General features: G+C 43.0%; 1 protein-coding gene across 1 annotated transcript; it reads right to left on the bottom strand.

Moving 5' to 3' along the window:
* Positions 1-1,133: 1,133 nt before the first annotated feature.
* Positions 1,134-1,526, bottom strand: Tal2 (TAL bHLH transcription factor 2). Its single transcript, XM_042696692.1, has one exon. It carries the CDS (start codon positions 1,515-1,517, stop codon positions 1,191-1,193), a length of 327 nt encoding a protein of 108 aa, XP_042552626.1. The 5' UTR covers positions 1,518-1,526; the 3' UTR covers positions 1,134-1,190.
* Positions 1,527-14,038: the final 12,512 nt, after the last annotated feature.

Genomic DNA, 14,038 nt, shown 5'->3' with positions numbered 1-14,038 from the left:
AAATTCCTCCGGGTATGCACTAGAAATTCCTAACCATACAGCTCCGAAGATTTTAAAACCCATGTAATACTCTAGAACTTTGGAGAAATAAAATGGCCCGGAGACATAAAAAGACCTTATTGTATTCTGGATGATTTGTATCTGAGTCCAAGTATCATCATGATGGAATGTGGTGATGTACTATGTAAATGCCACTGCACTGACTTGTTGGGTATTCCTCTGCTCCCAGCTTAAGATTGAGTTAATGCTCTATGTCAGGGAAGGGAAAGAACAAATTTATTAGCTCATTAGAGTCTGGTATTACATTTCTATTGTTTACTCTTAAGTGTTTTGTTTAAGCTAAGCTCTTTGCTAAATGTGTTGTTAAATGCTAATGTTTGGGTTTTCATAATTGTAATTGAATTTTACAGGTCTTAAGACAGCAGGTTCTCAGGCTGAGCTAAATGCTTTAATTCCTAACATGTGTGAAACTAAAAGGTTTGCTAACTTATTTTAATTGACTTTCTTTTCCTAAGAAATCCATGAACTCTCTTCCATAAATTACCGAGTCTCTATCTTTCACAGGTGTAATCCATTTGGCTTTGGAGATATTATAAATGGTTCAACACAAGTAACACCTCATTCTTCTGTAGAGTTTCAAGGATACAGAGCTCTTCCTCACACATGTAATTCTTACTCCTTCAGAGGGACTTTCTTCCTCAGATTTTCCCACAGGTCTCCTGGGTTGATTTCTGCAGAGGTTATCTTTTCACCCATCAATCACTTTTCATTCCTCCTTTTCATTCATCATCAATAATGTTTACTGCTTTTGATCAAATATGTCTTTTAAATTTCTTCTGACAAAAACATTCTGTTTATTCATCTGTGATTTGGTATACAAAAACCCCCTCTCCTGTTACTGAAAACCTTTTGAGTAAAATGATGGTTTTCACACTTTCAGGCTTTTATTCAAACTAGTTTTGCAGAACTTGGATTCATAAACCCATCAGAAGCAGGAAGTTCTGCCTGAAATCTTGGGGAATGTAGGCTCCAGGACAACAACTCTCCAAGCCTCTTTGCAGCTCCCTAAAGTGTCCTTATATCCTGCCTCCCAAGAAATTCATCGGGCTAATGCTGAGACATGAACCGTCTGTCCACAGCAGGTGACTTCTAAACCCAAACTGCCCTAGAGGATGACAGCTAAAGCCACACTACGGAACATGGTGACTTGGGCCAGGTGAAGAAACACGGTAGCCATCGAGTAGGGTCCTGTCCTCCAGGCCTGGCAGGTGGGGAGCCTGGGGGAAGATCCCCAGGATATCCTCCTGAGCGGCCACTGTTGTTTGCTGGAGGCTTTGCTCCCCTAACACCTTGACCAAGAAGTTGATATACCTCATGGCTAGGCGAAGTGTTTCGTTTTTGCTCAGTTTTTTGTCTGGAGGATGAGTGGGGATGAGCTTCCTCAGCTTGGCAAAGGCGCTGTTCACATTCTGCTGTCTCCACCGCTCCCTGGTATTTGTGAAGATCTTCCTGGTCATGTCCAAGCTGCTGAGAAAGACAAAGGGGGACAAGCAGAAAAGGTCAGATAAGATGATGATAAGCAAAATGAACCCCAAGATAGGGACACAAGTAGTTTTTTCTTCCTTGCTATTGTTTCTAACATAATTATAAGGTACCATGTGATGTTTTGGTTGCTTTGTATGTCTGTCCCCTGTTTTCACTGCATTTGATGTTGGTATAATTTGGGGAGGGGAAGGAAAAAACAAAATGTTTAAATAGGGATACAGATGGACCCATTGTAACAATGAGATGCACAAGACGCTATGTCGAAAAACAAACTTTACAATTTAGGCGGGGGTGGAGATGAGGGGAGTGTAGCTGAGGAGGTGGGAGGGAAGGGATGGTAGGGGAAAAACAGAGGAGGCAACAATGCTTGGTAAGAAATGTACTCATTACCTTGCTCATGTAACTGTAACCCCTTTGTACAGTATTTTCACAATAAAAAACAAAACAAAAAAAAAGAAAGACAAAGGGCCTTGCAGGCCAGCACCTTAGAAGCCTGCTTGCTATCATGTTCGCCAAGAACCTGCCGTATGTCAGGTGTTCTCAATGCAGATTTAGGAGCTCTAGTCCCTCTTTTTTGTTTGTTTGTTTGTTTTTAGACTCTTTCCTTTTTTTCTTTTCTTTTCTTTTCTTTTTTTTTTGACCGGTTGTGGGGCCAGAACTCTGGGCCTGGACACTGTCCCTCAGCTCTTCATCTCAAGGCTAGCACTCTATCTCCTAAGCCACAGCACCAGTTCTGGCTTTTTTCTGCTTATGTGGTGCTGAGGAATCGAACTCAGGGCTTCATGCATGAAAGGCAAGTACTGTACCACTGAGCCACCTTCCCAGCCCCAACTCTTTCCTTTTCAGAAAAAAATGTGGCCAATGAAAGGGAAGGGTAAGAACAAAGACCTCAGCCATCTCCACCAGGCAGATCTGAAGCTCTCATTTGTAAGGCTGCCATACCCTAGTACTTATTTTATGTCCTTCAACACAACTCCTCTTGACTGATTAGGATTGAATGGATGTGGATATAAAAATATATATTTACATATTGTTTATCCATCCAACTCTGTATAGACATCGGAGTTGTGTTACATGTTTTTTAAAGAAGAAAAAAGTTATGATCTCAAGTTTGAACTCCTAATAACAAGACTTACCTTGATCACTAGGCTCTACTCTGCAAAGCTAAACTTGTCTACATGGACCACATCTGGAAGAGGATGAACAGGCTAAGGAATGGTCTTTTAAACAGCCTGATGTATATGGAACAGAAGTAGGCTATTGTGTCTGACAAAGACAAAGATAAAGGGTAATAATGGGGGGTAGATTTTAGTATGGATGCTGTAGGAGACACCTGGACATCCTGGAGGTTGCATTGGATAGCCTTTCTAATACTAGAACTGCTGTTTATCATCGCATATCACGGTCTTATTTGGTCATCTTTCTTAGAGATGTGGACCCCCCCTCCCCATGTGGCTTGGATTAATGTGTATTAATGGAAACCTTTAGGATGCCTTGGCAAATAAGCTGAAGTCTAGCCTTGGGCAGTTTGTTGTTCTTGGTTCACTAGATGAGATGGTTGTTTGCTCGAGCCTCAGCTCCTCTGAGCACTGGGCCCCTCCAAGATCCTCTGAAGAATAATATGTACTGCTAACTACTCTTTTCCCCAGGCCATTTTCTTTTCCTTGAATTTTCTACATGTTCTTTAAAGAACAGACTGCTCCTCCTTTTCTATCAAGTTCTGCTTCTCTGTGAGTCTGCACAGCTCTCTCTGGAAATGCTGGACAAAGCACTGAGGTACAATTCCTATCACAAAAGGGGAAACAGCCCAGGGCTCGGAAGGTGGCTCCGTGGTAGAGTGCTTGCCTTGCATGCCTGAGGCCCTGGGTTCGATTCCTCAGTACCACATAAGCAAAAAGAAAAAAAAAAGCCGGAAGTGGCGCTGTGGCTCAAGTGGTAGAGCGCTAGCCTTGAGCTGAAGAGCTGAGGGACAGCGCCCAGGCCCAGAGTTCAGGCCTCACGACCGGACCCAAAAAAAAAACAAAAAGCAAAAGGGAAACAGCTCAAACCCTACAGTGTACAGCACGTGTTGCCAGTGGTTTGGGATACAGCTATTCAATAAGTTAATGAAATAGTTGACACTTTATTATATAGTAAGCTTTGCATCACATGATTTTTGCCCAACTGTAGGATAATGTAAGTATTCTGAGCACCTTTAGGGCAGGATCGGCTAAGTTATGGTGTCTGGCAGGTTAGGCATAAAATGCATTTTCAGTTTGTGACATTTTCTATTTATAGTAGGTTTACTGGGACATAATCTCATTGTAAGACTGGGGGACAGCTGTATCATGCTGGCTGCTGAATCTGCCACAAACTGGATACATGTGCTGACATGGGAGAGGGAGACAGAGTCTGTAAGAGTCTGTAGGCCTAACCAGACTGACTCCTTCCAGACCTGGGACTGGGGGAGGGGGGGCAGACCAGACAATCCCGAAATCATCTTTCTACTTGGAAATGCCCAATGTCCTACCCATTATTTTTTTGTCTACCCTAAGAGTTGTGGATATTCTGGTCTTTGGTTCTACAAATATATATATATATATGAGTTGTTAGAATTGTATCGTAACTAAACTAGCCAAAGTAGGAATGTTTGAACCTGAATCAAGAGAATTTGATGATAGAAAACGATCCAGTTTTGTTCACACCAGAGCAGGCTGAGAAAAGTTACTTTCAACGTTCTCTTGTTAAAAGAGGGTTTAGCTCATTCACTAAGTCAACTATGGTCCCGTGGGGGGTCTTTTTCAAGCTGGGAGGAAAAAAGATTAGGCAGGATAAACTGACTGTGGTATTCTCTTCTAAGAGGGCTTGAGCCTATTGTACTCGGAGCAGACTGAGGACTACCTTCGCAAATGTAGCCTGCCATGCTAGGGGTGCTTAGTAATTACTTGTTGATTTATCTTCAAGTGTATTACTCTCCTTCTCCATGGGGGGAAATAGAAATCAGCGATTTAACAAGCTGGAAAAGCTCAAAGTAGAGGTCACTGGAAAATTATTGAAGTACTTCTTAAATCAAAGGAAATTGCGTTTAATGTTTTTCCAGTTGCAAGGACTGATTGCTGAAAAAATCTTGATTTTCAGAGTAATGTAAGAGCTTAAAAATAAAGCCACCCAGATGACACAGAATCAGAGCACATTTGGTAGATGTGGAAACAAGAGGGAAGCATTTGGGTCACCCAGGGAGTTGGCGGCAGGGCCTGAATCCCAATTCTGGGTATTTATGTATGTATTTCACTACTGAGGGCTTCCACTAGGAAAGGTTCATAACCCTTTTTTTTTTTGTTGCTGTTGTTCTATGAATCCTTTTGGCAGTCTGAGGAAGCCTAACAATCCTCTCAGAATAATGGTTTTAAATGTATCAAGTACAGAGTCTTTATTCCCTCCTCAGCATAATGATTTCAAATGCATAACTTAAACCACATGGACTCATAAAGTAACCTATCATACTTGTAGTTACTGAAATATGAGATTAAAAATGCAACATCGAAATGCATGTGGATTGTTTTTAATAATTAGCCTGATTGCCACAATTTGCAGAAAGTGACACTTAAATGATTTTTCAAACGATCTGTGACATGAAGTGAGATGCAAGCATCCTTGACTTCAGTTGGTGATGAATTCGCCACTACAGTATTATCTCCATGTAATGCTGGACAGCATTTTAAATTCCAATGTTTTAATAATTAAGTATATATGGTTATTTTCTATGTCTCTGTATTTAAGTTATGCATTTAAAAATCATTATTCTGAGGAAACCAAGGCTCTTTATTTAAAACCATTATACTATACTATACTGTGCATGATACTACTATACATTAGTACCCACATTTATAAACACAAGACATGCTCCATTTAGATGAAAGGTTAATAAAATTTAAAAAGTTTCCCTATCCAAATTCACAAAACATCTATCTACAAAATCTCTGGGTGGCTAGGAGTTGCACATCCTGCTTAAGAATAACTGGAGCCAGCCACCATGGCTCATACCTGTAATCTTAGCAACTCAGGAGGCTGAGATCTGAGGATCTCAGTTCAAAGCCAGCATGGGCAAGAAAGTCCATGAGATTTTTTATGTTCAATTAATCATCCAAAAGCTAGAAGTGGAGCTGTGGCCCAGGTGGTAGAGCACCAATTTTAACAAAAAAGCTACAGGAAGCCCCCAGACCCTGAGTTCAAACACACACGTGCCCGCGTGCGCACACACACACACACACACAGAATGCATGAGCTATAGTACTACCATAGTAAATAGAAATGTGCACACCCTTTTCTGTGTGTATATGTGTGTATATATATATATATATATGTATATTCACAAAAAAACACTACTGTGTCACCATTAATATTGAAAATCTGAAGTGAGAACATAATTCACACTATACCCATGAGTTTATTATTTTCTTTTACCATTTAAGCTGCTATTATTGTCCATTCAAAGGCACTGTAAACAGGCAGCAATAGATACGCCTTCATGGAGTCTATGATCTATCAGAATGAGATCGCATAACTCTCTAAAGCAAGTACAGTTTGATAAAAAAAAAAAATCCTACAAGGAGAAAAATCACAAAAAAACTCACTCCCACATGGAGAAATTAGTTGTGGAAACTTCAGAGTGATGATTTTTGTTTTAAATTGCTCTGGTTAGGCTGTGAAGAGAGTTCTGGAGTATTAATGCCAAGCTTTGAATATTTTTCTGCCTATGTGCATATGATCATATATGGTCATATATATATATATATGTAAGGCACTTTCTAAAACAAACCACCAAACTTCAGAAATTCTTGGTAAGTGGCCATCCTGGCACAGACCTGTAATCAAGCAGCCTGGACACAGGGCTCACATTCCTGCGGCTAATCCCAGCCTTTACATTCACACAGCTTTATTCACAAGGCTTTCCATTTCTCTTCCTGCACTGGGTTTTGTGTATTTGTTTCTTCTTTCATATTTCTCCAGAAGGTAACTAAAATCACTCCCCAGGAAAATAGAAAGGAAGGAGAAATTGTTCAGCACTACCTTTTGAGAGTATTATGGAAATAGCACGAACTCATTTAAGAAATAAAACCATGCAGTAAAGAAGTGCAGAAAGTTAAGACATAAAAGGTTCCACACCTGTCTATCTACCTGACTACTCTCACTCGCCAGTCACAGCCAGTCTGGTATGCACACTCCATGAACACACACACACACACACACACACACACACACCACTATACATACTATTTGCAAGCTACTTTTCTTTCGTAGGCGATGCCACATGATGTACTAAACCCACACACATACTGAATACTGCTTGGGGGAAGCCAGCCAGTGGGCATGCTTCACCTGCCACCGTGTCCTGAGCCTGGTGTGGGTCATCTATTCTAAGGTGTGGACAACACCTGCACGTCCATCTCCTTCCGCCCGCTGGCTGCCCCTTGCCCACTTTACTTCCTGGCTTTTCCTCTTTTCTTTGATATAACTTTTGCTTACCCCTAGCAAAGAAGTGCCTTGCCTACAGAATAAGTCTTTCAGACGTCCAGGAAGCACCTGGAGGTTGAAGTGTGGCATCTGCAGTGTGTGGGGGTGGTTCACTGGGGTGTGGCAGGGTACCCCTGTGTCTCACACTAACACATTAAGCAGAAGCGGCTAAGCCAGCACACCACAGGGAGCGGGGGTGGCCCCAGTCCCCTCTCACCGCCTCTGCCCGGTGAAAAGTCCCAGGTCTTCCCAGAGTCGCGTTATATACCCTCTAGGACAAAAGTGGCTCAGAGTCAGGCGGTACTAAGAGACCCGAAGGGCGACGAGCCGAACCGGGGGGGGGGGTGCGGGGGAAAGGCACCCACCCACATCCCCACCACCCCAGAGACCACACACCTTCTCCTTGGTAAGAGCCTGGAACTCTCCCTGTAGCCTGCGGTGCTGTCTCGGACGCAGTGGCCGGCCTTGTGCGCCCCCGCCTGGACTGCACGCCCCAGCCACTGCCTTTATAGGACAACGCCTTTTGTTTGGGCCTGGGGCTCCTTCCCGGGGGGATTCCCGCTAGTCCCTCCCCACTTCCCGCCCTAGTTTCCCAGGACCAGCCCTCCCAGGAAGCCTGGAAAGGAAACTGGGGAGGAAGGCAGGCATCACTGTGTTTTAAGGCTTGGGACGAGAGTACAGTTCCTCATACCAAGCTCCTTCCCCACTGTAGTTAAACTCCTATTTCTTAATTCATCCCAGGTGTATTCAAGCACTAGAGTGTGTAGCAGAAGAACCTCTAGCTTCAGAGTCATGGGTGGAAAGGCAAACCTCAAAGCCCACCATCAAAGGTGGACTAAGGGTGGACTCAATCTGTTGGGTTTTTTTGTTTCTAGCGCAAGTCCTGGGACTTGAACTCAGGGCCTGCGTGCTGTCCCTGAGTTTTTGTGTTTAAGGCCAGCACTCTAGCACTTGAGTCACAGCTCCACTGCTGTATTTTTTGGTGTTTAATTGGAGATAAGAGTCTTACCATGGACATTCCTGCCCGGGCTGGCTTCAAACCGTGATCCTCAGATCTCAGCCTCCTAAGTAGCTAGGATTATAGGCAGGAGTCACCAGTGCCAAGCATAATCTCCGTAGGATTTTGGTTTTGGGTTTTTTTGTTTGTTTTTAACTAAGTAACCCAAGAGATTGAAGTGCACAGCAAAATTTAACGATCACTGCAGAAGAGCGATGTCATTTTCACCTTTTCTAACACAAGGCTTGGGTACTGCAGGGAATTCAGGGGCCACCTAATTATCTCAGAAGAGGGTTGTCATTTTCACCTTTCCTAACACAAGGCTTGGGTACTGCAGGGAATTCAGGGGCCACCTAATTATCTGATTCTGCACTTCCATTCTGCCATCTGCTTTCCTGCATCACCCAGAGGATACAACCAGAGGACTTTCTACTGAGCAAGACAAGTCTAGATTAAAAAACAATCTATTGTGCTTTCACTAATACGTGGAGGCTAGACCTAAATGACCCATATTCATGGACATGTATATAAGTATAAATATCCACACATGTACTTACTTAGATGGTTAAACCTAGAGCATGAGTGAAGCTAAGAGATTACTACTGAGGAGGAGAGGAGAGAATGGAGAAAGAGAGGGTGAGTAACCATGTAACATTCTGTGGCAGGTGGAGACTACTGAAGAAGGCGTGTGCCTAGAGGGGAAGATAAAGAAAATTGTAGTCAACATAAGACTATTTCCAATTTTGAAAACAGAACAAGGGAAGGATGTAGGGAATGTGGTACAGGGGTGAAATCGAGTAAAATACAGTATAAATATGTGGAGATATAACAATGTCCCTCCTCACCCACATAGTCAATTAAAAAGAACAAAACAGGGCTGGGAAGGTGGCTGGTGGTCAAGCGCTTGCCTTGCATGCCAGAGGCCCTGGGTTCGATTCCTCAGCACCACATAAGCAAAAAGAAAAAAGCCAGAAGTGGCGCTGTGGCTCAAGTGGTAGAGTGCTAGCCTTGAGCTGAAGAGCTGAGGGACAGCACCCAGGCCCAGAGTTCAGGCCCCACAACCGGACCCCCCCCCCCCAAAAAAAAAGAAAAAGAAAAAAAAAAAAACTGAGCCGGGTGTCAGTGGCTCATGCCAGTAATCTTAGCTACTCAGGAGGCTGAGATCTGAGGATTGTGGTTCAAAGCTAGCCTGGGCAGGAGAGTTCAAGAGACTTTTATCTCCAAAAAACTACTCAGAAAACTGGAAGTGGTGCTGTGGCTCAAGTGGTAGAGTGCTCACCTTAAGCTGAAGAGCTGAGGGATAACACCCAGGCCCAGAGTTCAAGCCCTACAACTGACAAAACAAGCAAAAAAAAACCAAAAAAACCTGTATTGCTTGAATTGCTAACATCTGGGATAGGGTTGTGAAGATGAAGAGGAAACAAAAAGCAATGTATCTGTCTTCAAAAAAGCTCACAGCCTGGGGGCTGGGAAGGTGGCTCAGTGGTAGGGTGCTTGCCTTGCATGCCTGAGGCCCTGGGTTCGATTCCTCAGCACCACATAAGTAGAAAAAGAAAAAAGCCGGAAGTGGCGCTGTGGCTCAAGTGGTAGAGTGCTAATCTTGAGCTGAAGAGCTGAGGGACAGCGCCCAGGCCCAGAGTTCAGTCCCCATGACCGGACCCAAAAAAAAAAAAGCTCACAGCCTTTGGAAGGAAGAGAACACAAGTTGACTAAACATTAGACAGTCCTGGGCACTAGAAAGCATGAAATTGGAGTTAGAAGAGAAAGATAGAAGAGCCTGGCTGGAGGACCAGGGATGACTCTGGAAGGGATGGCATTTAACGAAGACCAGAAACAAGGCTGTCTCTGACATTTTTGGGATCAAAGGCAGGAATATAAATGGAAATGGAGGCTCATAACCCATCCTTACTCACCCCGTCCCATCCATCTTTTTTTCCCTTTCTATGAAGGGCTTTCTGTGCCTTGAAAACATTCTTGGGACCATTTGGACCAAAATTCAGGGGTCTCAGACACTCAGACTTGTGATTTAGAAGGTAGGACATGGGCAGGGGGTAGACAGTGGAGGAGGCCAGAGCAGGGTCATCTAAAGCACAGTACCCAGGGCCAGTGCCTGGTGCTTGATGGAAAGACTTGGAAAGTTTGATAGGAATTACAAACATGACACACAAGAACAAGAAGACAGCTGTGTGCACTGAACACGAGTGTAATACATTTAGATTCATTCTGGTGGCAATATAGAAAAATAGATTAAATGGTGGGTTGGACAGAGCTAGCCAATTTGTGCATAGAATCAAAACCTCCCTGATGTGTTCTTCTTTCGACCTCTCTGTTCTTTGTGTACGGTAAAAAGGGCATCACTGCCTCATGGTGCTTTTGTTTTCCAACCCTGCCCTATAATATTGAAATTCTGAGAGTACATGTTAGATTTCAAACCAAGAATATAAACTGTGAAGTGATAGGCTTTCTCCATAGAATATCTTAAAGTTGGGAAAAGAACAGTGGGAACTATATAGCAAGAACAGAAATGTGCTATGCTAAAAGAAACAACTAAAATCAGATCTGTGCAAGTGGACAACAGTTCAGAGAAAGGACAAGGATTACACAGAAAGTGGCACAGTTGGCCACACTTGGATCCTCACAGTGGATCCAAGATTTACTTTTTTCCCTCAAATCCTTCTTTATAAAACAGTTTTGATGCATCATTCCACTAGCAGTGATCAACTGGCTCCTATCCCAGCCTCTCAGTATGGAGCTTTCGGGGGCTAGGTCCAGCCGGGGAAGAGGTTGAAGTATGAATTTACATAATCCGATTAATGGGGATTAGGTTTGGGCGGCTAAATGCCTCTATGTGCTTGAGCTAAAACCCTTACTATTCATGACTCTCACTGCCCCCTAGAGAAACTGCACCTGCAGAGCTCGTGGGGAGGGAACAGGAGGCTGGGGAGTGAAGGGCAGGTCACTCACTAGGGGAGCCTGGGTGCTGTCAGGCCCTGGGTCTGGCTGCTTTAATTGATCTGTCTGGATTAGCCTGTGAATACTAGCCCATGGAGGGGGTTGTCTGCATCAGGAAAGACCAAACCTGGGAATTTCTGGAGGGCTTTCGGCCAACTAGGTGGGTTGGGTGTGGGTCAAGGTCATTTTTCCTGAGGTTATGTCAGCACCAGCCTTATCCAGTCTTAAAAGTCCTTTTGTCACCCTTCCCATCTTAATCCTTCTCAGTTCCCAAGTCTGTGTATTGAGGCCCCAATGCATCTATACATCTCTTCATTTCTCCAGTCATTTATACAGCCCTTCTTCCTCCCATTCTGCATATATCCATCAATATAGTCATCATATGAATTAGTTGGTTTCTAATAGTACTTCCTCCTGGGTATTTTTTTAATATGCTCCATCTCTTCTTAAGTCAACTTTTTCATTGAGATAAATTTTGACATTTTAGATGAATAGAACGACTGGTTTCATTTTGAGACAGGAGTCTTGTTGTGCAGCCCACGCTGCCATTGAACTCTCAACTATTCTTCATCAGCATCTACTCGATTGAATAACAGATGTGTGCCAGAATAGCCACTTACCAAGAATTTCTCAAGTTTGGCGTTTTGTTTTGTTTTAGATAGTGCTTTTTTAAAAAAAATTCCTGATTTTTTTGGTAAAATATTTGCTATTAATTCTAGTCTTATTGCAATGTGATGAGAGAGGTACGTGGTATTCTTTCTGCTCTGGGATTTTTCATTGAGATGCTCTCTCTGATAAAACCATACAACCAACTTTTCTAAAATATTTCATAGGTACTAGGAATATTTCGTGTTTGAAAGGCAAAAAGGTTTTATGCATATCCGTTAATATCCATATTCTTGGGTGATTGGGGTTATTTATCTATTAGATAAATAACTGTGTGCAAGTGCTCTTCTGTTGTGTACCCATTCATTCTCCCTCCCATTTTCTGATGCTCTATATTCCTTTTTGTCATAAAATCCCCTTGTTTTAAAATTTGTATTCTCCAAGTTAAAATGTGTCCATTCAATTGCTGTTAGTTTGCTGGGGTGTTTGTAACTCTTGGTCCTACAAAGCATTCCTTTTACTCTCTCCATTACACATAAAAACCTCTTGAGAAGACATTTGTTGAAGAAAGCTCTATTTATTGTCTCCAGGCTTCCTCCAGCCTGCCTGTTGGCCCTGGTCAGGTAGTGGTATTGTTTTGAATCTGTCTCATATAAAACAGTACAAATAAATACTGATTATGGATTGAGTGATATAAAATTTTAACTGCCAAATGGAAGTTGTGTCATGGGTTATTCTGAAGACTCAGTGAGTTAATGTATAAAAAATGTATACAAAATGCTAAGAAATGGTTGGAGTAGACTATCAAATAGTTATTATTATTACAGAAAACCCTACCCCAAAGCTAGATGGTGGCTCTAAGTAGATGCCTCCAGTTTCCTGCAAAGAGCATATTGAATTATCTTTCATGTGTTGAGTCCAGTATCCTGGCTCCTACCTATCCTTTTGAGTTCTTTGGGTCATATGCTGTTAGGAAGCATTTCTTTCTTCCTAATATTTGGAACAAATAGAGCCAAGACCAGATGAGAAAGATGCCTAAAAGGAAAGTTACTTTTTAATATCAGACCTTTCTCCTATAAGTAACTCCACTCCCCAGTACTCAGGCCCAGACTCCCTTGATATCACTATCACAAATTCACATCCAGGCACACATATTTCATCTCTATGACATTTGCTGTTGAGGCCAGATGGGTATTTCCATCCAGATCAAATGTTGACCATCAACACATAAAGCAGGGCACATAAACTGCCTCTAGTGAGTGTGTTTTGCTAACCATAGTTACCAACTAGAGGGACACACAATCCTGGGTGTGACCAGCTGCTGGCCTCTCAAGACTAAGCTGGCTTGGCCTTGACTCTGTTGGCCAAGAGCTGCGATTGCTTCTATTTTCAGGCAATAAATACAAGGACAGTAGGAAAGCAAGGCAGGATCGGGTACCAGAGAAAAAAAAGGGATGGGTGTAGCCACTTTCTCCTCTTTATTCTCAGGTCTTTGTTTAAAGGACATGACTCATCACTGAATCCTAGATGAGAAATTAGATGGCTCTGTGGGCAGCAGATAAGAGTGCAGCTTACTAGCATAAAGTAAGGCTCCCCATAGAGTCAATACGGCCAGGCTTTATCAGCTGTTCTCATTCCCCACAGTAGCCTCCTGGGAACCAGCCTTGAAAATAAAGGCCACAGATCTAGTGGCAAAGAATGGGGATGGGGTATAGGACTGGGGGCTGGAGGGGGGGCAGCGGTGAGGGTTGCTGTGCTTCCCCGGGATGCACTTCAGGCAGGTGGGAGGAAATCTGCCAGGATCAGGCTGCCTTAAGCTCTTGGCTTCCCAGACTGACAAATCCCAAACCAAGACCCCTCCCCCAGGGGATGAAGGACACACTTCCTTATCCTTCAAATCCAGCAAATATTCCCAGGTAGAACCTTAGGAAAACTAGAGGGTATTACTTTAAATCCAGCCAGTAAAAAACCTACAGGGGAATCTTTGATTCCCACCACCGTTCTCACCTTTGCTTTTTATAACACTAGTTATTTCTGCACTACCTGAGAGTGCATACATCTTTCTAGCAAGCAGTGGCTTCACTTTTTTGCAAATTGTCAGAAATAAATAGGTTACCAGCTGGGCATTCAGATCCTTTCTGAGTTCCCAACTAGCTGAAGAAGGTTGATTTAACAAGATATAGCCTGTGCTTGCCTCCTGTCCACTCAAATGCCCTATGGTCTCTGTAGACATTCTATGCTGGCCTAGAGTCTCATTACCAGCAATACTTGCTTGGGCTCTCTGATTGAGGCAGAAGAATCTCTGGCTAGTAGAACAGTTACAGTAAAAATACAGTGAACTTGGCCTATATGATTTATTGTGGCCCAGAAAGCCAGTGACGTCCCCAGCCTTTTTGTGGAGTACAAGGAAAGATAGAGGAAATGAGGTTGGTAGTGAACACAAGC

Source organism: Dipodomys spectabilis, unplaced genomic scaffold, assembly GCF_019054845.1.
Source record: "Dipodomys spectabilis isolate Male_0828 unplaced genomic scaffold, ASM1905484v1 ptg000006l, whole genome shotgun sequence".
Taxonomy (NCBI): domain Eukaryota; kingdom Metazoa; phylum Chordata; class Mammalia; order Rodentia; family Heteromyidae; genus Dipodomys; species Dipodomys spectabilis.
This window is presented reverse-complemented; position numbering and strand designations above follow the sequence as displayed.

Coding starts and splice junctions, on each gene's coding strand:
- Tal2 (XM_042696692.1), bottom strand. CDS start 1,517: ATGACCAGGAAGATCTTCACAAATACCAGGGAGCGGTGGAGACAGCAG.